This window comes from Pecten maximus, chromosome 18, assembly GCF_902652985.1.
Source record: "Pecten maximus chromosome 18, xPecMax1.1, whole genome shotgun sequence".
In the NCBI taxonomy this organism is placed as follows: domain Eukaryota; kingdom Metazoa; phylum Mollusca; class Bivalvia; order Pectinida; family Pectinidae; genus Pecten; species Pecten maximus.
In genome coordinates, this window is record NC_047032.1 from 18,827,072 (window position 1) to 18,854,578 (window position 27,507).

At 35.7% G+C, this 27,507-nt stretch overlaps 2 protein-coding genes across 3 annotated transcripts; one reads left to right on the plus strand and one right to left on the minus strand.

The window, feature by feature from the left end:
* Positions 1-14,679: 14,679 nt before the first annotated feature.
* On the minus strand, positions 14,680-15,813 carry LOC117316287 (orexin receptor type 2-like). Its single transcript, XM_033870825.1, has one exon. The coding sequence runs from the start codon at positions 15,811-15,813 to the stop codon at positions 14,680-14,682; it is 1,134 nt and encodes a 377-aa protein (XP_033726716.1).
* A 1,076-nt stretch (positions 15,814-16,889) lies between these two features.
* Positions 16,890-27,169, plus strand: LOC117317064 (protein arginine N-methyltransferase 1-like). Of its 2 annotated transcripts, none has more exons than XM_033871850.1 (2): positions 16,890-16,996; positions 25,730-27,169. In XM_033871850.1, the coding sequence occupies exon 2, from the start codon at positions 25,762-25,764 to the stop codon at positions 27,016-27,018; it is 1,257 nt and encodes a 418-aa protein (XP_033727741.1). In that variant the 5' UTR covers positions 16,890-16,996; positions 25,730-25,761; the 3' UTR covers positions 27,019-27,169. The 2 variants fall into 2 exon arrangements, with proteins under 2 accessions (XP_033727741.1, XP_033727740.1); XM_033871849.1 differs by lacking the exon at positions 16,890-16,996 and adding an exon at positions 24,682-24,738.
* The last annotated feature ends 338 nt before the right edge of the window (positions 27,170-27,507 follow it).

The window sequence follows — 27,507 nt, forward strand, 5'->3', positions numbered from 1 at the left end:
TCAATTAAACTACAAGGATAAATACATAAAAAAAAACATACATACTCCTACCTGTATATATATATTCTGATAAACATACATCCATCCACACATACACACACATTCAGTTTCCTGGTAGCCTGATCAATCCTGTCGAGCGCTCAGTTTCTGTGTTGGTCATATCAGCTCTTGCCACGTCAACTGAGTACGCATATATATTTACATAAATAATAATATTATCATATATTGCTGCACTAAATTAAAATTGTAACGAAAATTAACTATAAGATAATTCAGTTAGTTTTTCCCATTTTTTCCATTAATTTTCACATTTCAGTTGTGCACCTTCACCTTTACTTTTGGCTATATACTTAATTGAATTAATTAAGGCATGAGGACTTAACATTTTATGCAAGCATCTTGTTTTGTATATATAAAACTTAATTATGATTAAAATTTCAGTGTATATTCTGTTTAAAGGAGAATATCTATTATTTAAAAACACACCAAAAAAAAACTTTGTTTATTGTATTGAAATGGGATATACAGGGCATCCAAAAGTGTCTCTATACTTTGCACAAATCTCTGAGTTTCTCTGCATTCCCATAAAATATGAACGATAGTTTCTCTTTCAAGACTACATAAATTACATATTGGATTATTTACTTATCCCACTTTAAATAAAAACGAATTTGTCGTTAAAATATTTTGAACTATCCTATACTGGAACCATTGTAATTTTGTGCTTTTAGTAACCTTGAAAAGATCATTAAATATATTGACCCAATTCAATTCAATATCTTCAAATGATTCTTCCCATTTTCTTCTATCAGTTGATATAAGAGCATTTTTTACCATAATATCATAAAGACACTTTTCATGAGCAATAATATATTATTAGGAATAACTGGATATACTATTTTCGTGCGATTCTCATCTTTCAGCTTCGTTAAAAGTGCTTTGACAGCTGAGATTACAAGCTGAAATTGAAGAAAGTTTGTATTGAGCTGATATATATTCTTGAATTGTATAGAAGGAGCTTGTACCAGGATCTTTTACCACATCATTAATTATTGTTACACCTCTATTATGCCAGGACTTGTAAAAAACTGTCTTTCCTCCAATAGTTATACTTTTATAATACCAAAGTGGTATTGTCAATGTACCTGTCAGCCTTTGTATTTTTTCTTTCACCCCTTGTAAGTTTAACTCCGGTAGAAAGTTAGCATCACTGTAACATTTGCTCCCTATCCAAACAACTTGTGTCTTATCAACATTAAGTTTTAACCCAGAGATTTTTGCAAAGGTGTTCAACTCAGTAATGGAGTCCTTTCAAGATAATTCTGAGCCATTAAGTATAAGTGTGGTATCATCAGCATACTGAGACATTAATATGGGAAAATTACCTACATCTATGCCCTTAATCTTTTTGTTATTTCTTAACCTGATTCCTAGAGTTTCAACGCACAGAATAAAAATATATGGGGAAATCGCGGGTCCCCTTGACGAAAGCCTCTTTTGATATGAAGAAAAGACGATAAATTCCCCCCCCTAGTTCACAGTTGCAGTAATATTAGTATTAAACAATTTAACCCACTTTTGTATACCTGGACCAAAATTGAAATATTTCAGAACTTTATTTACAAATTTCCACGGCACAGAATCAAAGGCTTTTTCAAAATCTAACATGAGTAACATACCTGGAATATATTTTTCTTCAGGCATACTGCATAATATCATAAACAAGTCTTGTATTCTCCCCAATATAGCGACCAGTAAGAATCCCTGTCTGATCTTATCTAAAACATTTTAAATCCTATTTGCTATATATCCTGAGGCTATTTTATAAACTATATTTTGAAGTGTAATGGGTCGCCAATTGTTTTTTTTTAAATTGTCTGGGCTTACCTCCCTTAGGAATACATGTTATTACACCTTGTCTTTGGGTTACAGACAACATTTCCTTGATAAAACTTTATACAAAAAATAGTTCATTCATTACATATGTCAATATTTTCCTTTATCATGAGTGAATGAGAGACGGTCACATGTACATTTTAACATACTGTAAATGAAACTGTATAACTTCTTCACTTTCTGAATGATATCAACCTATGATGATAATAGGGCGCACCGCATACAATGTATACTGTACTGGGTCAGAACCTGGTACCTTAAATACTGTACTTAGATAGCGTTCCAAAGTACGCTATAGCTTAAATAAAGTCCTTAAACTTCCGCAGGGCGCAGACACATTGGATGACCTCGCCATGTCCTAGAAACACGTCGGGCGCCGTCTAGTAACTATACGTACACATGTCGCAAATAAACAACCTAACATGCTTTCCAGATGACAATTCTTACAATCAAGGTCACGGACCTTGTGCGCCATTGTTCTACACATTTCTTTTCTCATAAATAGAAAAAATCAAACTGTGTGACATATTATCGATTGTGGAACGGAAGTAGGCTCTCGATCTTAAAGCTGTTTTAGAACGGATAGTTTGATTGGTTGACAATTATAGTTAGCATTGTTTACAGAGGCTGTCAACCAATCACTGAAGTTTGTGTGCATCTGATATTTTAGTCTGATTTTGTATCAGTAAATCGCGCTCGCATGACATGGATTTGTCCATTTCGTAAGACTAAGTTTAAAAGAGGCGACCCTCCATTCTAAACACAAAAGTTCAATGTAAAGTGAATTGTGCCGTACAAATCAGACATGGCAAAATATTGTACTACAGTAATGGTTATCCAGGAAAACAGACAGTAAATATAATTTCAACCGGTTGACGGTAGGAATTAGGATGTAATTATTTTCTCTTCGGTATGAGGTACGCCAATAGGTGGCGTTACTGGTATTTGCACGTGCAAATCGGGCAAGGTATAGCGTATACGTGTCATTCAGGCGACACAGGTATACCAGATCACACGTAAATTTTAAACTTTTAAGGGTAATTTTCATATGGTGTATTATAATACAGTATAGGTTAGGTTAGGGTAGCAGTTGTGTGTGTGAAATATGTTATTTTGTAATACATGTATTGTTATTTGACAATAAATTCATCAGTTAGTCAGTGCCTATGTCGCTGGGAAATACCAGTTCATCAGTTAGTCAGTGCCTATGTCGCTGGGAAATACAATTTTTTGTGTTTGTGTTCTTTATCCTATTGGATAGTTTAGAAGAGAACAGATCTGAAATGTTCTTATGCACTTCAACGTGATCTGACGTCATTTGTCCAAGTAGGAAACTTAATCGGACAAAAACCGGAAACCGGCGCATCAATAGACTGCGGAACAAGCGGGATGGGTGATACGGTGAAGTGCATTGTACAATTTAAGTGATGGGTCTGGTTTGGTTTCAGAGTGGGTTTGAATGCAACATTTGTTGATTTAGATTAGGAATGCTGTGATTAGGTAAATGACACCACTTGTACTTCGCCCAACGAACATCGTCTTCCTAGACACACAATACGGATGTATCATAAGTGTTGACCATGCCAGGCCTTTATTGTATATTGTTTAAATGCAATTGGATTGGACACAAGTTTTAAACAACTTATAAAAGGCCTCTCCACCATGATATATTTCAAAGACTGTGATAGCAACACAGTATACTTATGATAATTTATAAAGAACGAAAAGCAAAGAAGAATGAAAGGAAGGAAGACCGATCTTGAGATCTGAGAGTAAGATGAACTATGCTAGATTAGGATAAACTACAAATTAAGTTTCATAAACGATGTACACAATAATCATCTTTAAATCCACTTGATTAAAAATAATGGCACGTTCTACATATGTAGCTACACATCCAATACACATCACGTATCCCTGTCTACATAAACACATTCCTTAAATCCTTCATCGGGTCAATCCTGAACTTTATAGTTTCTTATTCACATACTTGGCATAAAAGATCAGATAGATACTTACATTATATATGTAACGCGTGCAGGAGGTAATGGTTTAAGTAAGATGATGGCATGAAGCTATATTTTGACCGATCAGGATCTTCCCCGATATTCAAGAGGTGCTTAAACCCGTGCCCATTCTCTATGATGTATTGAATGTCAATAGGATATATTTGAATCAGCGCTTTAGTTATTCTGGAGTATCGATGGTGACTTGGACTCGCAACTGACGTTACAAGCTTTGATTTATTGAATAATAAAGAACCGCCCCTACCTCAAACAGTATCTAGTTTCCCTCAAATCCACGTAATGGTCATCCCATGTTTCCTTCCATCTGTCATTTGTGACCTCACAGATGTTATAGTACATCTGTACTACGTACACTGTACATTCCTCGCTATCTGGGGTGGGGTGTGAGTAAGGTTGGAGGGAGGGGGCTGTGGAGTTGGAGTAAGGTTGGGGCTTGACGGATTGGGGGTGGGGGATGGATACAACCCCTTAAAGCCTCTTTTCAACCCTATTGGATTCTCAGAGAGAAAACATTATCAGGAACTTGAAACAATGAGTGAAGTATTGTTCTACAAGATATAAACATTATATTTTCGTTTTGACTTTCAATGTCTTGTGATATATACGTTTTTATTAATCCATCGGATTGTTGCACACTGTCTGACTTTTAAAAAACAATTTAAGTACATGTATGTCTGTATTGAGTAGCTGGACGTTGTTGACATGTTTTCATTATGAGTAAGCCATCACAAAGCATGACCTCTTGATATCACTGTCTGCTTTTAAGATATAACTGGGAGATGTCATAAAATACGAACGAAGATATATGGAACTATATGTTAAGATATGTTAAAGTATAATTAAATATATCTCCTCCTCGTCGTCGTCGTCGTCGTCCCCATCATCAGCATCAGCATCCTCATCCTCATCCTCATCAGCATCAGCATCAGCATCAGCATCGTCATCGTCATCCTCATCAGCATCAGCATCGTCATCGTCATCCTCATCAGCATCAGCAGCAGCATCATCATCATCAGAGTAAACGTTGTCGTCGTCAGTACTGGATGAGATGGTACAGTAGCCCTTGTGACTCACACGTTTGCTAAACATACCTACTGGTGTCATCCTTGTCGTCTGTGACAGGATACCGCAGTGATTAGCGGCTATTTAAGGAAAGCTTGCCAAAGGTAAGTATAGGTGTAAATGACAACTCCTAATTAACTACACTGTATACATGTACACAACATACAACGAGAGGAAGGTAATTACTGTTCCGGGAGTTAGATGTTAATTTACCTCCCTTTACTTACACCTCTCTCTCTTCCTCCATGCATGATTAACTCATTTTATCGTCTCTTCCTCCATGCATGATTAACTCATTTTATCGTCAAAGCTTATAAAGAAAGTATTGGTATTTCTGCTGTTTTCTTTTCTTCATTGTACCTCCTTGTCCCTCTGCGTATAATCTTTTTCGTATTAAGGGGTTGAACTTAACTACAATAGAAATTTTAATTTGACACAGAAACAGTTAGCTTCACAGTGTAGGAAAGCACTTTTTTCTCTTAAATTATCATGTAATTCAATGTTATTCAATTTCTGTATTTTGCTGTCTCTTTTTGACTCATACGTTGGAAGTGTAGCCAACTATGCGTGCGAGGTTTAGGGTTTTCACAAAGCGCCTGATCTATTTTGAACGTGGTATAGATTTCCTCCTCTCATTTTGCGCAAAATACGAATCTTCAAGTACTGGTGTAGATTGTTGAGGTCTAGTAAGTGTATATTAAGTGCATGTTATCAAGATATATACATATAGGTACATATCAAACCACATTATAAAAATTGGATGGCTTCAGTTAGTAAAACAACGGTTATTAGACATTTTTAAGCAAGATTGTGAGTCTTTCTTTTTAACCTCATCCAAATGCGCATTGCATAAACATATTATTGACTATGTATGTCTGCAACCTTACTTAAGTAAGCCTTTTCCTGTTAAATATAAAAAGGCAATTGTCAAAATACGTTTGTCTTAACATAACCTGTCAATAGAAACTGTACGGTACAGAAAAATTCCTCACCATTTAAGATTTTGTCCTTTCTGTAAAAATGACGTAGAAGATGCATACCATTTCATTTTAAAATGTCCCTCATTTAACGTTCTCAGAATAAAATATATAAAGCCTCATTATCGGGTTAATCCCTCTGTTTATAAGTTAATAAATTTACTATCAACCGGGTAATGTTAAAGTATTAAGTAATCTGGGCAAGTTTGTATACCAAGCATCTTTACTACGTTCTACACTGATGGCTTCTAGAAACTAGTAGTTTGATCCATACTATATATAGGCTTATGCATGCTATCATGTCATATGCCAGTGCATTGCTCTATCCGAGCTGACTTGAATTATATTCTTTGTAATTGTATATGGTTGATGACATGTACACTCTTAAGACTAATAAAGAATTAGAATTGGTATATATTTACACATCGAGTAATTTTTAAAAAGATTTCAAATTGTTACCAGAGATTCTGATTTAACTTTCAGTAAGAGACGTTAACCCTTTTCAAACACATAGGCTTATTCTCTTCGTACGTTTTCAGGAGTATTCGTGTATATCAATATTTTACCACGTTTTTACTGATAATGGCCGTTCACGCGTCAATGTTTACATTTCTGGTGTGTATTTTCTAGATGACCTTATATAATTGTAACAATGAAATGACTTTACACTTGGGTTACACTGTAATTGACAGTGAGTGAGGCCGGTCAGCCGTTTTTCCCCTAATTAAAAATTTACCTTTTATAATCTAGGATGCAAATACAAACAATACGTTTAATGTAGTTGACAACATTTCCCGTCCAACTGGAATCAGTTGTTTTGCTATTCCATTAGTTGTCGGGCTGTTCCGTCAGTTGTTGGGCTGTTCCGTCAGTTGTTGGGCTGTTCCGTCAGTTCGTAAAACGTCCAATGAATGAAGGAAATGGATTTTTGTTAGCATTGGTGTAACTAAAAAAAATGTCAGACTGTAAATATTTACAACTTTATTTTATGTTTACTTGTTTTTAAACTGCCTTTTTAACCAGAAATGTCAACCTAACGTCATTAAAATACAAAAATGTATATGTTAATTTGCAGTTTACATACCAGTAAACAACAATAAAGAAACATTACTCTTTAGATATTCTATTTGAAAAGCTGAATTACCTGAATTTTGTATGTACCATGTATCCTCGTATTTACCATGTATCCTCGTATTTACCATGTATCCTCGTATTTACCATGTATCCTCGTATTTACCATGTACCCTCGTATTTACCATGTATCCTCGTATTTACCATGTATCCTCGTATTTACCATGTATCCTCGTATTTACCATGTATCCTCGTATTTACCATGTATCCTCGTATTTACCATGTATCCTCGTATTTACCATGTACCCTCGTATTTACCATGTATCCTCGTATTTACCATGTATCCTCGTATTTACCATGTATCCTCGTATTTACCATGTATCCTCGTATTTACCATGTATCCTCGTATTTACCATGTATCCTCGTATTTACCATGTATCCTCGTATTTACCATGAATCCTCGTATTTACCATGTATCCTCGTATTTACCATGTATCCTCGTATTTACCATGTATCCTCGTATTTACCATGAATCCTCGTATTTACCATGTACCCTCGTATTTACCATGTATCCTCGTATTTACTATGTACCCTCGTATTTACCATGTATCCTCGTATTTACCATGAATCCTCGTATTTACCATGAATCCTCGTATTTACCATGTATCCTCGTATTTACCATGAATCCTCGTATTTACCATGTATCCTCGTATTTACCATGTACCCTTGTATGTAACATGTATCCTCGTATTTACCATGTACCCTCGTATTTACCATGTATCCTCGTATTTACCATGAATCCTCGTATTTACCATGTATCCTCGTATTTACCATGTATCCTCGTATTTACCATGTATCCTCGTATTTACCATGTATCCTCGTATTTACCATGTATCCTCGTATTTACCATGTACCCTCGTATTTACCATGTACCCTCGTATTTACCATGTATCCTCGTATTTACCATGTATCCTCGTATTTACCATGTATCCTCGTATTTACCATGTATCCTCGTATTTACCATGTATCCTCGTATTTACCATGTATCCTCGTATTTACCATGTATCCTCGTATTTACCATGTATCCTCGTATTTACCATGTATCCTCGTATTTACCATGTATCCTCGTATTTACCATGTATCCTCGTATTTAACATGTATCCTCGTATTTACCATGTATCCTCGTATTTAACATGTATCCTCGTATTTACCATGTATCCTCGTATTTACCATGTATCCTCGTATTTACCATGTATCCTCGTATTTACCATGAATCCTCGTATTTACCATGTATCCTCGTATTTACCATGTATCCTCGTATTTACCATGAATCCTCGTATTTACCATGTACCCTCGTATTTACCATGAATCCTCGTATTTACCATGTACCCTCGTATTTTCCATGTACCCTTGTATTTACCATACACCCTCGATTTTACCATGTATCCTCGTATTTACCATGTACCCTCGTGTTTACCATGTACCCTCGTATTTACCATGTACCCTTGTATTGACCATGTACCCTTTAATTTAGCATGTACCCTCGTATTTACCATGTACCCTCGTATTTACCATGTACCCCCGTATCTACTGGATGGTAGTAGAGAATCATGAAAAATGTGTAACTAGTCTTCAATCTATCGGGGAAAAAAACAAGTTTCAAAATTGATGTCAACCGGCAATTTATATTAAATAATACCATTCACAGAAATAACATGATTCGCATAAGCATCACACGCTTTGAATTATGGCCATTGAACTTAAAATACAAGTTGCAAAATTTTGAAAATAGCACACAAAATATTAAAATGTGAATATGATGATGACCATATTATGTTCACTGTAGCCTCCCAAAACACAGGTACGCACTCACCACACGCATGCATGTGGCACGCACGGGAGGCCGTCCTTAAATGACCTTAGCTGTTAATAGGACGTTAAACAAAATAAACCAAACCAAACCAAACCAAATGTTCACTGTTGGACTTGTGTGAATGTGATGTTCTGTGCAATAACAAGATATGAAATATTTCAACTTTTGAAACGACAAAATCAGTAATATATGTATATAGGTATGTCCTACACGCCAAGATAGAGCGCCTGTCAGCATAGTGTTAAGGCTAGAGGGTAGATACACACTCGTCGATCATATTTGTACTAACCGTCGACACGCCGATATTACAGTAATATGTACACAGCGGTTTTTCTACTTAATAACGTGATTAAGCATTACTGGTGTTATTAGTGTATTTTAAAGTTAATGACATTCTGAAATTATATACCGGTTACTGTCTCCACACCCACTCGGTAGGCGCTATCCCTGTACTTATAAAGGTCACTTCTCTATATAACCACTGTCACTGTAGACCACTTCTCTATACAACCACTGTCACTGTAGACCACTTCTCTATATAACCACTGTCACTGTAGATCACTTCTCTATATAACCACTGTCACTGTAGACCACTTCTCTATATAACCGCTGTCCCTGCAGACCACTTCTCTATATAATCACTGTCACTGTAGACCACTTCTCTATATAACCACTGTCACTGTAGACCACTTCTCTATATAACCACTGTCACTGTAGACCACTTCTCTATATAACCACTGTCACTGTAGACCTCTTCTCTATATAACCACTGTCACTGTAGACCTCTTCTCTATATAACCGCTGTCACTGTAGACCACTTCTCTATATAACAACTGTCACTGTAGACCACTTCTCTATATAACCGTTGTCACTGTAGACCACTTCTCTATATAACCACTGTCACTGTACACCACTTCTCTATATAACCACTGTCACTGTAGACCACTTCTTTATATAACCACTGTGACTGTAGACCACTTCTCTATATAACAGCTGTCACTGTAGACCACTTCTCTATATAACCACTGTCACTGTAGACCTCTTCTCTATATAACCACTGTCACTGTAGACCACTTCTCTATATAACCACTGTCACTGTAGACCACTTCTCTATATAACCACTGTCACTGTAGACCTCTTCTCTATATAACCACTGTCACTGTAGACCTCTTCTCTATATAACCGCTGTCACTGTAGACCACTTCTCTATATAACAACTGTCACTGTAGACCACTTCTCTATATAACCGTTGTCACTGTAGACCACTTCTCTATATAACCACTGTCACTGTAGACCACTTCTCTATATAACCACTGTCACTGTAGACCACTTCTCTATATAACCACTGTCACTGTAGACCCCTTCTCTATATAACCGCCGTCACTGTAGACCACTTCTCTAGAAAAGGAGGTTTATAGGAATTATAATTTGCATAAACACTTGTTAAATATACAATGTACCGCCGCCATGTTAAATACAATGTACCGCCGCCATGTTAAATACAATGTACCGCCGCCATGTTAAATACAATGTACCGCCGCCATGTTAAATACAATGTACCACCGCCATGTTAAATACAATGTACCGCCGCCTTGTTAAATACAATGTACCGCCGCCATGTTAAATACAATGTACCGCCGCCATGTTAAATACAATGTACCACCGTCTTGTTAAATACAATGTACCGCCGCCATGTTAAATACAATGTACCGCCGCCATGTTAAATACAATGTACCGCCGCCATGTTAAATACAATGTACCGCCGCCATGTTAAATACAATGTACCGCCGCCTTGTTAAATACAATGTAACGCCGCCTTGTTAAATACAATGTACCGCCGTCTTGTTAAATACAACGTACTGCGGCCATGTTAAATAAAATGTACCGCCGCCATGTTAAATACAATGTACCGCCGCCATGTACCGCCGCCTTGTTAAATACAATGTACCGCCGCCTTGTTAAATACAATGTACCGCCGCCATGTTAAATACAATGTACCGCCGCCATGTTAAATACAATGTACCGCCGCCATGTTAAATACAATGTACCGCCATGTTAAATACAGTGCACCGCCGCCTTGTTAAATACAATGTACCGCCGCCATGTTAAATACAATGTATCGCATTTAGTCATACTACACGATATTGCCGACAAAGTCCGGTAGGCAGGAATATAAACAGATTTCTAGCCGTGGCATTTCTTCCGGGTTTATTACAATTACGCATGTGTCGTTTAATTAAGATCTGTTTACACTCGCCCAATTATCTCTATGTAATTATGTATAATATGCTATGAAATGCTTGCATTGATTGTAACCCGTTTTAGCAACGTATTATTTGATGTGACGTCACCGGTCTGATTAGGACAAGAACTTTAGTAGCTCTTGAATCATACCTCCTAACTGCATTGTTAAGTTATACTTTCGCTATAAACTTATTTCTAATTGAACAATTTCAATTCTTCTTCTTCTTCCCTCGAAGGACGGAACAGCTGTATAATGCTACTATCACAGGCGAGACCTAGAAGGACGGACCAGCTGTATGATGCTGTTATCACAGGCGAGAACCTAGAAGGACGGAATAGCTGTATGATGCTGTTATCACAGACGAGACCTAGAAGGACGGAACAGCAGTATCATGCTGTTATCACTGACGAGACTTAGAAGGACGGAACAGCTGTATGGTGCTGTTATCAAAGACGATACCTAGAAGGACGGAACAGCAGTATGATGCTGTTATCACTGACAAGTCCTAGAAGGATGGAACAGCTGTATGATGCTGTTATCACTGACAAGTCCTAGAAGGGTGGAACAGCTGTATGATGCTGTTATCACTGACAAGTCCTAGAAGGATGGAACAGCTGTATGATGCTGTTTTCACTGACGAGACCTAGAAGGACGGAACAGCTGTGTGGTGCTGTTATCACAGACGATACCTAGAAGGACGGAACAGCAGTATGATGCTGTTATCACTGACGAGACCTAGAAGGACGGAACAGCTGTATGGTGCTGTTATCACTGACGAGACCTAGAATGATGGAACAGCTGTATGGTGCTGTTATCACAGACGAGACCTAGAAGGATGGAACAGCTGTATGATGCTGTTATCACAGACGAGACCTAGAAGGACGGACCAACTGTATGATGTCGTTCGAAATTCATTATTCAGTACGAAATGCATCTATAATTACTAAACACATATTTAGGGTGATATTTATTCGTTGGTATCTCTTACAATCCGTACTTACGATACATATAATACACCATATAAACTAGCATTAACAAGTGGTAGGTTTTATTTGTTGGCGTTATATCTGTTTGGGTCATTTGATAACAATGTTGATAAAAAATGTTACAATTACATGCATGTAATTCTAAGTTTTCTAGTTATTTTGGATGTTATCAACTATTTCAGTAGAAGACTTATATAGGTATTGCCTGTTGTCTAATCCGTTTGTTGAATTAATACAATTTGTTCAAATGAAACAAAAAAATTGTCCCATAACTAACAGAACTAATGAATGCTACTAACATCAAATTCTTTTTATAAAACGTTTGTTTTAAAACGTCTTATAGATTTGTCTTCCTTGTTTACTATACAGTATAATTTGAAATAAATAAAGTTGAAAGCTGACAGTTGTATGTAGTGACAGACAATATACATGTACATTGTATGTACCATAAAGACAAATAGTTGTATCAAGCAAAACGTACCTCTTTTCCCTGAAAAGATCCATAGGTTTTCCCATTTCCCTATGGGTGCATACATTCCCTATTTCCGTTTCAAACATAATGACTAATCTTCCTTTTCCGGTTCTTCTAGAGTGAGTGTGTTAAAATTGACATCATCGAAACTGCAATCTGGATGCACAAGAGTTATATAATAAATGAGGAAGAACGTATTTGGAGAGAGGAAGTTAAATATGGTATAAAAACGAATATTCATTTAGGAAAAACCTTGCTGGAAAGCCAGTAAATAATTTCCTTCCAGCGATATCAGACACTGTGTTTTGATGGTAAAGTGCTCCACGTTGGCCAACATTTTATTGCATACTGTGTCAAATCGAAAGGAATATTTTTAGAACAATGATGACAAAGAATACCGACATAATAATCAAACTACAATTCAGACTCAAAATCGATTAAAGAAGGAAGGATACAAACAATATACATTTATATCGATTTGCATAGACACCCAACAAAAAGTACCAGAAGAATAAGACCACGTGTTTCAATAGGGCGAGCGTCTTCTGCTTTATCTTCTACTTAATTGACTGAAAAATAATCGAATCTTACATGGTCCTGTTCCGTGGAGATATTTTAACCAGAGCTGGTCAGGCAAATTACACAAGGTTTGAGATTTTAAGTTCTTATATTTGTATAATTCATTCTCTTTTATATTTCAAGTCTAGTGGGGATCGTTTACAAATGGGCGTGTTTAATAAAGTATTGAAATCTTCATTTTGAGGGCAAGAGATAAATGACGTCCAATGCGATTGGATTCTAATTGGAGATAAGTATATGCTTCTATATAGAAGACATCTAATGTTACACGGGGAAATGGATTGTGCATTTCGTGTGGTGGGGCAACTAGAATATCTCAAATATTACTACAAAATATCGTTCATTGAAAACAACACAGGGGTCTCTTTTTTTCTCTCTTCTAAATGTTAATGCAGTTTGAAACGTTTTAAGGCAACAATTGCTATATTTGAATAGTCGGGATCAATACCACGTCAGATTATACGAGAATTGCCACGCAGCGTTTCACCGCCTATTGCAGTTTCCGTTCTAGCTTGCTTTCACCTAACGTTATTTAACGTTATTATCTGATCCAGGCTCCGTAAGGCAGGACTAAATGAATCGTGTAGAAAGACAGAATATACCGGTAATTGATAGTCTCTAAAACTGTATAGTGTTAACGACCATGTAACCAATTATCTGAGTGGTTTTATTTAATTGCTACTAATGCAATATTTGGTTTATATACATTTTATGAATATTATACTTTGAAACGGAAGTATGTGTTACTTTATGAAAACAGTGTATAAAAAGGTATTTATAGTATAATTATATAATCATAATAACAGTATACAAAGTATCAGGGTCATTATAGGTCATAAGGCACCTGGACCATTTGGTCAATAAATCCAGTTATATATTGTATATACATTTGTATTATCATGTTAAGATGGTGACAGACACATGACCCTGATACCACTCGGTAAGGTTAATGTGTCCACCACAACCTTAACAGTAAGATAGTAGAAGTATACCTGGATCTAGTGTAAAGGTGTCCTCGGAATAGATACAGGTAGAATAAAAAAGCAACCACGGAATAAAAGACTATGTAAAGTTGTTATTCACTCAATGATTTATTTAATTTCTTTTTCCAAGATCATACTACAGACATGTTTATTATTGGAAAGTCATTAGAGCTGAAGAAGACCAACCTACATCAACATTGATTTAATGTTATGTATACATTGTCTTGTTATTTTCCATGTACACGTTACACGTTATTATACAGCTAACAAGTTAACAAATGAATGAAAAATATTCTAATGTACAACAGGGGTATCTGTATATGTGGATATTACAACATCAAGTAGAGCACTGGAATTTTCTCTTGTATCAATGTTTAACATTATAACGCTATACCCCGTGTTGGAAACTCTCCTTGGTATAGCAGAATCACCTGACAACTAATTATAACATACTACAATTTTCTGGTTTCACTGATAATGACACACTCATCATTCATCGCCCCCTTGACTAAGAGCGATGTAAACATTTCCCTATACGAGCCCCCAGTGTTTTATACAACGTCTTACACTCTTCTCGAAACTTATCGTCAAGGAAACAGTACACTAAAGGATTTGTGACGTTACTTATAAAATAGCCCCTCAACAGGATATCGCCAAACGGGCCAAGCACGCTATCGATAACTGAACTGGAACTCTTCGTTACTGCTTTGATGATTGTAAGAATTAGATAAGGGAGATACCCCAAATACGACACACCAGTCGCCACAAGAAACATAAATGTTATTTGTTTGCTTCTATCAAACCGTTTTGGGGTTTTCTTCTTGGTTTGCATTGGTTTATCTCCGTTTTGATCACAAATTTTCGTCCTTGACATCGCGGGATTGGCCACACTGGATTCGTCCTCTTGCTGGGTGTGATTAATGTCCGATGTTGCCGATGGTTTATCTGACAATGTAGTCACTGATTTCTTAATCTGTAGAGAACTTCTAAACTTATATTGTTGGTACAAAACACGCCCAATGAATAGATATATAACCACACATGCGGTGAACACGGCGGTGGATATTAACAATAACATTAAGTTAAATCCTTTGAATGCTAAACTGCCTTTGAATTTGTCAAGCACTTTACAGTCTGTGCCGTTTATGTTGTAACCGTCGACCACCTCGACCTGGACACCGTACATCACAAGAGAAGGTATCGATATTAAAGCTGATATAACAACAGTTAACATGCAGGCAATCTTGGCGCCATTTCCTTCTAATTGTCGATCGAACGGCCTACACGCCTTTCGGAACCTCTCTACCGCGATAACACCAAGAAGTGAACCACTGCAAATACTTACAAAGTGGTTCAAATATCGGAAGAATCGACACAACCAATCTATGGTAAACGTACAGCTGAACCGGATGTCAAAGAGTTCAAATGGTATACTAAAGAAACAGGCGATGAAATCGACAACCGCCAACCAAACAACAAACGTCTTATGGTTTGATGATTTGTACCGGAAGTAATAAACCACCGACGCGTGTCCGTTACCGATAGTTCCAACAACACAAAGAATGGCGAGGTATACGGACACAGGGATATCATTGTCAATGTAATCCTGGAATTCTAACGCAGATAAACTTGGCTCGTCCATCGTGGCGTTAGTTTCCATCTTGTTGTTTGATTTTAAGAAATTAAAACAGTGGCTTTTATAATATATATAGTCAGTTTAAGCAACCACTTAATAATTGGTTTTCACAGGAAAAACACAGTGTTGTGTGGGTCACTTGTCACAATAACAGTGCCACGGTATTATTTTCCTCTCGTGGAATCGATGACTGTATTTTGTGACAACAATTGTCATTCCATTAGCTGTAATTTGTTGCCATGTAAAAACTGGAACTAATTTAAGATAGTTATCGCGTAATAAATCAAAATCAAACCAGTCACTCCTCCTTTTCCATAGTAATCCAAAATCAGCCACTGAATTGTTGTCACGCTGTCACTCATTCGACGAATAATGTTAATTATCTTCACATCTTCTTTTTTTTACAAATCACGAGAACAACGCATGTGTCTACAGGTTTAAAAAAGTACTAATATAAAATGTTTATTTACTTACTAAAGTTGGTTATCATCCCAGAATTTACACAATCGAGAAGATTTGTTAAATATTATCTATAACTCATCATTTAGTCATTTCTACATTGAAACACACGATCACTGTAAAACACCAATCATAACAGGTCATGTTGGCGACATGTTCTCCCTGACGGACGAGGATCACTTACGTCCTGTGATACCAGATCAGTAATGCGGATGGTCGTGCTAGGATACGTCACTCAACGCACTGTATAAAGTCACAAATTATGTACAAATGTGCTGGACATCTACTTGACTCGGTTTTTGCTGTATACACCTCACCCTGCGCATGCCCCGAGGTATTCGTCTGACACCCATCTTATAATTAGTTAGGATGTGTATACATCCTATACACTTACTAATAAATAAGAAGGCGGATATTGTCATATGATAGGCTGATAGGCTTTCCTCTGCGCACATCTAGATATAATTGTCGCGCACTAATGAACATCTACACCACTCCACAACGTGCGTGTACATGTAACAATAATTAATCATATACAACGCCATAAATACGTCTAAAACACATCACTAAAACACGGATTGTTCAACATGTGAAGGACGAATGATGTGAACAAATTAACTGATGTAAAACATTATACACCTCATGACCTATTTTCTTAAAGTGTACACAGAATGCAGCGTTGCTATATAGTGAACGCAATTAAAAGGTATTCACGACACACCTTATTAAGGTATGGTATTTATAAACATTTACAGTTTTCTTTTCCTAACTATAACCGCGTTAAGTATACACAAAGGTATCATTAGCACTGACATCAAACTGCATGATATACATTACTTACCTATGATTGGTTTTTGTTTCAAATATATATCAATAATGGCGACTATCAATGATGCATAATTAAAGCGACATATCATTGTAAAACTATGTCGGCATATTTCTGAGAAGATGTCGACATCATCAAAAAATATGTCGACATAAACCGGAAAATATGTCGACTTAATAGTTTACTTATCGAGATAATATTGCTGTGATAATTATCTAGGAAGTCGATGGCAGAAATATGCCACCGTGCGATATAAAGCCGAGTTTGCGACTTCCTAGATAATTATCACGGCATTATTATCTCGGCAGTTAAGCTAATAAGTCGACATATTTTTCGAATTATATCGACATATTTGTTTATGATGTCGACATCTTCTCAGAAATATGTCGACATCTTATAAGTCGTAAGTCGGCAACTCGATGGCAGATATATGCCACCATATAAAACAATTGTTTTGAACCTATTTGTTTTTTATCTATTTATATATATATATACATGTATATATATCAAGTGTTAATGGGACATCTCGGTAAAACATTGGTTTTATGATGAATTTCGATGAAATATGTGCATAAGAATCTATTATTTATAAAAGGGAAATATCTCGCTGTTGATCAACATTCTGGATATATAACGTTTTTCAAGTCGTTCCGTCTGTTACGCTGATCAGATATCGTTGTGACATCACATTAATATTAACAAAATGGCTGTCCCTGTTTGATTAAGTTCTTAAAGTGTATTCTTTTACTTAAAACCGGTCAAAGTTTCTGATTTATGTGATAAAACTTAAGTTTGTTCTCATTTCATATGAAATTTTATTAAATTCGTCTAGAAGTGTTAGGTTTTGCTCATTAAGGATCGCATAAACATGTTTAAGACTCGTTTTATAAAATCTCATATGAAATGAACACTGTTTTAAGATCCGATGTGAATGTTTAACTTAATCGGACTATGATTTTCATAAATCACCATCAAAATAACTGGAATACATATGATTGATTTGACCTGAAACCATGAAACGGATCATAATTTTCTCATTTCGCCCTCGAAAACAGTTAAAATAGAGCCCCTGGAAAGAAAACTTTAAAGTACACATTACATACCAGAGACACAATATCCTACATGGGTTTAGATCAAATGATGAATAATTGTATGAGAGACGTGTACATTAGTGTACCGATCAATGAAACATGAAACAATAGCCATTATACCAAAGAGAAAGGTCACTCGCACACATCATTACACCAAATCACCGGTAAGTAACATTTGGTGTCGTAAAGCGTGTTACAGTCGCCCCGCCCAAAACCGTCAGAATCGGAAGAGAGATACAAACGACATTCCGTAGTTTATTGTTATGTGTGTGTGGACATGCATTCGTCATGCCTCAGTTAACGTGCCTTAAACATGTAAACACGATAATAAAAGTTCTTTTTTTGACCGCAGTGTTCATCAGATGTCCTCCCTTGGTATAGATCGGGAAACAATCTCGCTTTTTCAGAGTACCGCATAAATGACACAAATCTATAGCACATTTTGATATTGATATCTATCAAAACAATGTAAATCAATATGTTTAGCCTACGATAATGGTTATCATTCGGAGTTGCCTCATTGCACACCAACGGAAAAGATGTCTGTTTTGATTGATCGATATCAATACTAATATTTTGTACTAAGATTCGAAAAATGAAAGAAGATCACGATTACTTGTCAAAACTTAAATAAGTCTAACATAATGATATATATATATATATGAAACCTGACAAAATTGTACCAATTTGTACAGCACCTGAGGATAGCACAGAATCCAGCATGTTCAATTAATTACTACATTAGCCGCGTTAACGATTGTCCAGTATATACATAACGTATCCCGTGATCTTATGTACATGTACATATGTACACGATATTTTATTTCCCGTACAGATACCTTCATTTAAGTACAAACGAAGGGTGGTTAACAGTTTTTTTGTTGGTTATTTATTTATTTTTTTTTTTTTTTTTTTTTTTTTTTTTTTTTTTTTTGTTTTTCTAACTTTAATTGTAACAAAATGAGTTTGACCATAAAATAATGCAGAATCAATAAAAGTTTTGTCTGTTTTGAGGAAGTCATAATAAAACGTCTAGTCGATAGTAATAAAGAAGAGCATACCGATGTATATGGCCTAAATCAGGTGTACACCAGGTTACTTACATATACAGGGCAGGTAGGTAGGAACAAACGTTCGTGACTGTCATTAAACTTGTCAATGATGTGACACTGTCATTAAACTTGTCAATGATGTGACACTGTCATTAAACTTGTCAATGATGTGACACTGTCATTAAACTTGTCAATGATGTGACACTGTCATTAAACTTGTCAATGACACCAATATTTCCTGTATTGTTTTCTCTCTTTTGTTAATATTTTTTCTGAATATTAGTTACTGTGTCTGTGGTGTATCTTTCAGCGTTTATGCTTTTGTGAAAATCGAGATACCTTGATTCTGTTTCAATAGCACTTATAGGACAACTTCAAATTAAAAAGTATACTAATACATTGATTATGAATACTTGGAGCATACTGGCATCTTAGGATCTTTTACAGTGTATGTACATCAAATGATATACACGTGTTCCTAGATTTTACTCACGAACGAAAAAAACATAATATCATGTTTAACAGTAACGCCGATATTGTTAAAAGTATTTATTTTTGAAATGTTACCTGTCAACAATGTCAAATGCTACACCTGTGTCGAAGAAGGTCTTTTTTTATCATACATTTGAAATAATGAAATTTATTTAATCATCGATCTGTTGCACACCCCCTTTCGGATTGAGACATTTCTTACGATTTCTGTCCGACGCTATAAATCATCCCTCATTCATTTAAAGTTTTAAAGATAGAAACAGAAGCTCTAACTTTTGAAGAGTGGTAACGATTGGCATTGCAAAATTATTTATTTTTTAAATACAATAAGGTATTATTATTTTCGGCCCGTCATAATAACTCTTTGTCGAGAAAAGTGTTAATGTAAATCTGCAACTGAAAAAGCTTGTATGACAGAATCGCTGTACATGTCTCAGTGTCGTTGAAAGCTTATTGATGACACATTTTCATCTTTTCTTTAAGGAGTAATGGTTAAGTCTCCATGCATGGTGACACAACGGTTACGCATTGGTTAATTAGGTTTCCAATAATTATTTCTCAATAATAATTTTACGCCTCCTGGTTGTAGATATATACATGTAAATGCTATATATACACACAAATTGTTCTTTTTCGGCATAGCCGTATAATATTCTTTCGGCCCGGATATGACGCGACAGGTGTCAAGATGAAGTATATTTGATTGGTCAATGTAGCGGTAAATGCAAAATGCAGATATGCAGTTAAAAACGAAACAAAGTTAAGATTGAATGCGAGCTGGATAAGTGAAGGTATCTTTTCAAATGACACATTAATGAAATTATATTCCTGATTTAAATGCAGTCTTGTTATCACCAAAAATGATTCAAACTGATATAATTTTGTTATCCGTCCTGAAACGCATTAGTTCGTTAATTTATTTTACCAGCAGTTTTACATTATAACCACCAGCATAAAACTATGCCTTTTATCTTTTTTAAAGATATTTCTTGTTTGGTATTATGTACAGTTCATAAATAATCACATGATGTTGGCTGATGATGATGTTAGTGAGTGGGCGTTTTGAAATGTTGTTACCTTCCAATCCTCATCTTGATAATGTTATTTGACCTATATTATCTGGCGTCTTTTGTCGATGCAGTATTTGTAAAAGACACCAAGAACTCCTAGCCTTATTCATCTTATAATGTTGCAATGATCTCCATACAAACGTTTCCCTCCTTTAGCGATTTGAGTTGAAACTACTGTGTCGTTTCCAGGACCGTATTCTCGTGTAATTTGGGACCATAAGTAACAAAGAAACCGTTTATGGCGAGGATGGTGTGAGATTTGTGAAGTTGTTATGGTAGTATTTCAGAGCATTAGAATATGATCTGTGTTCTCCTACTTTCGTAAGTATGATCTGGCTGCTAGCATATATAACTTATCTATCATAATAGAATAAAAAAAACTGCTGAAAACGAGACATAGTGATAGGTCAATACAATTTAGTTATTTAATAATTTCAAATCACAATAAAACATTAATGATCAATTAAAATTACATTTCTAATACAATTTTTATTAGTTTTTTTTAATGACCATTTTTTTTTATATATATTTTTATTTGTTTAGTACAATGTAGTTCATTTATCTTTAAATTTCACTCCAGAGTTACTTTCTCTGAATATCAATTTACTGGGCAGTGTATAAGGACTTAATATACTAATACTAACACATGATAAACAACAACAAACAAATTGGATATTTTGATGATAGTATGAATACTGGAATTCTCCGATGTGTTTTTTATCTGATAATGTGAAATTTATATTTCAGATGTGCATATTCAATAAACAGTCATTAGAAGTGAGGAAGATATGCCTGTTCATCGTGTGTAACGTATTATACACATGTACATGCATATACTGATATCGTGAATTTATCATTGAATGTAGATCCTAATGATGCAGATTTATAGCCATCGGATTACTACAATAATTCTTAATTTGCTAATAAAAAGTTGGATGTAATATAGGAGCCATTTAAATAATGGTGATTTCCTAGTTGGGTGTCACGTGTCTGGTGTCCTCCTACACCAGTGACAATCATCCTGAGTCATAGTCTACACACAAACGACAGAGCTGACAGACGAGAGCTGACAGACATACAGCCTACATAATGCTGTACCCACTCACTATCTTACTGGCTTAGTGACATGTAGAGCTGTCCACGAGTTCATAAACTAGAGGCCCATGGGCTTAAACAGTCATCTGAGACAAATATACCACTTTCGGTGAAATGATGTTTAAGACCAAATTTGGTGTAATCCACTCCGGATGTTGAAGAGGAGTATTATAGCTATATTTTGCGAAGTTCTTATTTCTTCGGTACGCCCTGCTGTCAACATGGGTCGACCAGCCTCATTAATATATGATTGTCCTCCTCCAATGATGTTTAGTAGTAAAGGTTGCAATCTACCGAGGCAGAGTTTTAAAGCAAAATTACTCCTTTTAGACTCGTTACATATTACATTTAATGAGCTAAGTAAACATTTACTTTTGTAGATGTAATGCTTCATATGGAGAATAATTTCATTGTCAGTCCTATTATATAATTCAGCTTGATTGATAAATAAAAAAATCTGTATTGATTGAAAAAAGAATAACAAGAATGCCAAACGTTTCAAAATCTGATAAAAAGTTTGGCACTTCAGTACACGTCCATAATATATGAGTGGTTATCTCCCTTTCTAAAGAATATAGCGTGCAATGGGGCTTATTTGAGAGTCCAATCTTATTATGATATGATTAAGTTTTTGAAAAATTATGTGATATTTGAAATTGTAACCGCTGAAGTTTAGTATTATTAGCAGACATTAAGGGTACATTATATATCTGCTTTCAAGTTTCTTGATCACAGTCAAACATGGTTCTCCATTTATTTTGGTCAGTTATAACAACAGAATTTTGTCCTGATGACCACGTTTCTTTTCCAAGAACATCTCAAGATTTTAGGGTATAATTTAGAAAACTAAACAACTTAGTTGGTTCATTGAAAATATTAAGAAATTTCTAACACTCAATATAAATCCATGATACTGAAGATAATTACATATTGTACCATGAATGTCGCAAAGGTATTTCATCAGTATATATAAGTCTAGTTATGAGTATGATATTTTTTTTAATTTTGAAGATCACCCCCACCCCCACCAACGCACCCTCCCCCTTTTCAAAATTTCCAATTTCCTATACACTAGAAAACCCCACCAACACCTGAAGCGGATTATAATGCTTTCGGAGCTTCGGTGACACAACGGAGACATTTTTAACGATGGTGTTCTTTCTACTTTAACTAGTTATTTTTGTCTTGCGTCTAACATTTATTTAATTCATTAAATAACATGTACTCTATATATGTTATAAATACATATCTTCTTGTATTTTCCTTAGTTCTTGAAGGACATAGTTCATTACCGTTCAGTACAACATCCCCGTATTGATAGAACGAGTTACTTCCCTTCCACCATATCGTGATGATACTATGAACGCCATAAAGGTGCATGTTATAATGTACAAATCGAGTCTAGTAGATACTGGTCCATGTCTAACCGTATAATATTATTTTGACCCCGGATATGACGCGGCAGGTGGCGTTACTGGTCAAGATGAAGTATGTGATTGGTCAATGTAGCGATAGATGGAAAATGCAGATACATGTACATGTATGCAGTTAAAAACGAAACAAAGTTAAGATTGAATGCAAGCTGAATAAGCGGATGTATCTTTTCAAATGACACATTCATAAAATTATATTTCGGATTCAAATGCAGTCTTATTATCACCAAAAATTCTTCAAACTGATATAATTTTGTTATCCGTCCTGGAACGCATTAGTTCGTTGATTTATTTCACCAGCAGTTTTATATTATAACCACCAGCATTAAAACTATGCCGTTTATAGATATTTCTTGTTATTCTTTATTTTTCTTCCATTTTTTATCTGTTTGGGAGAGGGAGTATCTATTCATTTATTTATTTATTGTTTATTTGTTTGTTTGTTTTTATAAAGACAATGTCTGTATCCACTTTCTGTAGTTAATGTGCTATTGGTCTCGATGTTGTGAAGTATATTAATGATGTGTCATTGTTATTCTATAATGTAACACGTCATCATGTCCCGATGTTTTACTGCCAAATGACATTGTTTTTTTTTTTTGTTTTTTTGATATATCTAGGTTCGGGAAGACAAGTGTTTTCGAAAGCTGAAAAATTTCATCAAATACTGTGTTTCACAAATTGTACCTAACGAGCATTAATTCTTTTCTTAATCGCCTACAAACCCAAGATAGTCGTCATAAGTCGTCTAAGTAGATATGATATATAGGGAGTCTAGTTATAAACAAACATTGTGTCTATGTGCAGTCGATGCATGTGATTTTTAATACAGAATTTCATAACTGAAGGAAGTCATAGACAATGCAATATCCCTACTAGGCATTAAATCCTAGCTAACTAGTCGCTTGTTGTGAACGATATATTGTCTTGGTTTTGATTGCAATTGCGTTCGATTTGAGCGCTTTTTATTTAACTATCATGTTAAAACGACTGTACAGTAATAATTTTACAGAAAATGCGTTGATGGTATAGGGCGAAGGTTAAGATAATAGTTAGATGCGTACCTGCTGACAAAATAAATGAGAAAGTTTAAACGATAGCTGCAAATCACATATCCTGTTGTAAATATTTTTAAGTGTAGTTTATTTCAATCTTTCATTCTCTCTTTTCTTTAAATGTGATATATGTGCTCGAGTTATAAATCAGCACATGCATATATAGCCAATTGGTTTCTTATTGTTATTGACGTGCAATGTATATTTGTTCCTAACTATCGTTATGTATAAAATAACGTACATAAAGTTTCATTTTTCCGGAAAGGAAAATCCGACGTTGGTTTCAATTCTTTTGGTTTATATTCTACGTTATATTTCCGGTTACTCTAAACACGTGTTGTGTAGAAGCAGTTAATAGGTAAGTTTGTTTAGATAGGAGCAGTTAACGACTCGTTTTCAGCGCTAAAACCGTTGCGAAAATATGATAGTAAGAAAAAGAATGTTCAGCGTAAACATGGTCAGAAAACATAAGGCCCCATTCATGATAATGTGTATTCTCCCTTTCTAGCGTCACCTGTTTCGACGGACAAGGTGTAACGTGTACAGCAGCTCGTGGTAAATTAAACTTGCCATTTTGACATGTAAACAGATCAGTATAACTGCTATATTCTAAATAAACAATGTTGTACCAGGTCGCAAGATTAATACCAACTGTACCAAGTAAATATGTAGGTTTGCAAGGTTGGTACATGTCCACACTTCTGACATAAAATCTCCGTTCAGGTTTATTTTACCTGTAAACCCAGGGCTTCTTACGAAGCAACTACTGTAATCACACCTGGCAGTATATGCCCAGGGCTATTGAGACAACACTCAGTGAATCCTATTGTAACACCGTCATGCTTGACCACGGGCACCATACTGGCTTCCAAACAGGTTTTCCTGGTGAGGTCCTGCATTGGGTGTTTAACGAAACTGAACTCGTTGTTATGTAAGATTTCATTGAAAAGGTATACTTTACCCGCAATGGACCCCAGGTTACCTTGCACTTTTACAATCCAATGACACTAGTATCTGTGTATTTCACCTATACATTGCCCAATATTAGCAAATCCAATGGCAAAATTTATTTCCTTTCAAAAAAATCAGAGCCATTTCTGGAACTAGCATTATTAATAATTTAAAAAGATAAAACAAGTTTATCCATAATGTATTAATCAGGTCTTTTATTTATTTTTTATTGAATAATATTGTTCCACTTTAGCATGATCTGAGACCAACCATTTTTAAAACATATTCTTTATCACTTACATATCACAGGATCTCCTTAATGTTTTATTGGTAATGTTTCGTTATTACGCAGCTCAGAATACAGTATTTTACTTAATGCTTATCTGTTTCAATTTCAGATCAAATGAATCTTTAGATACATTACTGAAGGATGGACTCTTCAGACACTAATCAACCACCAGAGGGAGCCACTGGGGGCAGGGCAAGTAATGTGGCCTACTTTACAAGTTATGGTGACCTGAGTGTACATGAGCTCATGCTGAAGGATAAACCTCGTACATTAGCATATAAAAATTTCATTGAGAAAAACTCCCATCTGTTTAAAGACAAAACAGTTCTAGATGTTGGAGCAGGGACAGGCATTCTCTCTCTATTTGCTGCATCTGCTGGTGCCCGAATTGTTTATGCTGTGGAGGCAAGCGGAATGGCAAGTGCTTGTGAGAAAATTGTAGAAATGAATAAATGTAATCTAGCAGGTCGAATTGAGGTGATCCATGGTTGTGTGGAAAGTGTGACACTTCCTGTAGACAAGGTAGACATAATTATCTCAGAGTGGATGGGATTCTATCTCGTCCATGAGTCCATGCTGGACTCTGTGATAGTGGCTCGTGACCGATGGCTTGCTCCTGGTGGTCTCATGTTGCCATCAGTGGCAACCCTGTATCTAATGCCTGTTGCTATGGACGATTATATCTGGGAACATTTCCAGTTCTGGGACAATGTCTATGGATATGACTTATCTCCCCTTAAATCCACTGCCATGGCCAATGCTATACAACAACCTGTAATTACAACTTTATCCAACGATGAAAAGCTTGCTGAGCCTCAGACAGTAGTGGATCTGAATTTGTATGAAACAACACAGGAGGATATTGAACAGCTGTATGCTAAACTTAGTTTTAACATTTTAGTGGATGGCACTGTGCATGGATTTGCTGCCTGGTTTGATGTGGACTTCCAAGGTCCAGTGGGAACTTCTCCTCAGGACAGCTGTACTTCCGTTACCCTATCTACAGCTCCTGGGGCCTCAACGACACACTGGAAACAAACTGTGTTCTTTCTGCCATCAGCCTTCTTAGTCCAGGTAGGGGAGGTAATCACATGTAAACTCGAGCTAAGTCAGGACCAGGCTAATAAAAGACAGTATAATATCTCCTTGGAGATGGTTGACAAGGACGAGGGTAGCGAGGATGACTTTGACACGGGGGATGAAGAACAGGAAGGTCCAGAACATCCTATACCTTGTACATGTGGGGCCTCACGCTGTCAACTTATTAATGCTATCATGGACAAATATGAGTGTGAGCATGCTCAGCTGGAGCAGGAAGCAGAGCTTGTGGGTGTCTCTGCCGAGAGGGAGGCTGCAAAGGAGATGATGAGGGAGGAATTTAGTGTGAGCGATACATGAGGAGAGAGCATTAATAAAAATAAATGAGAGCCAGACTTTGCTATATATATATTCAAGAGGAGAGGAAGATTATGATGATGATTCTGTTATTCTTACAAACTTTACTTTAACTAGTCAAAATTAAAAAAAAAAAAAAAATGCACAATATAATGACAAACACATTACTATCATTAATATTTAAGGGTGCTACATATGTATATTAATTTGTGTATTGTTCAATCCTTTTTAGATAATATCAGAGCTGCTCGTACAATATGTTCAAACTCTAAAACATTTTGTGTTCAATACAAAGAAAAAATTGTTTTTGAGCTTTCCTTGTAATTAGTTATCAATTAGATTTGAGCAACCGATGTTACTAGTACTGAGAATTCTTTTAGTACCATAATGAACCTAATAAACTCACTGTTTGCTTGAAAAACCACAATAAGGGTGCTCTTACTAAAACCAAATTTTGTAATGGAAAAAGTTTAAGTATGAAATCTGGTTGGT

What these genes read in the sequence shown, in the direction of transcription:
- LOC117316287 (XM_033870825.1), bottom strand. Translation starts at nt 15,813, where the DNA reads ATGGACGAGCCAAGTTTATCTGCGTTAGAATTCCAGGATTACATTGAC.
- LOC117317064 (XM_033871850.1), top strand. Translation starts at nt 25,762, where the DNA reads ATGGACTCTTCAGACACTAATCAACCACCAGAGGGAGCCACTGGGGGC.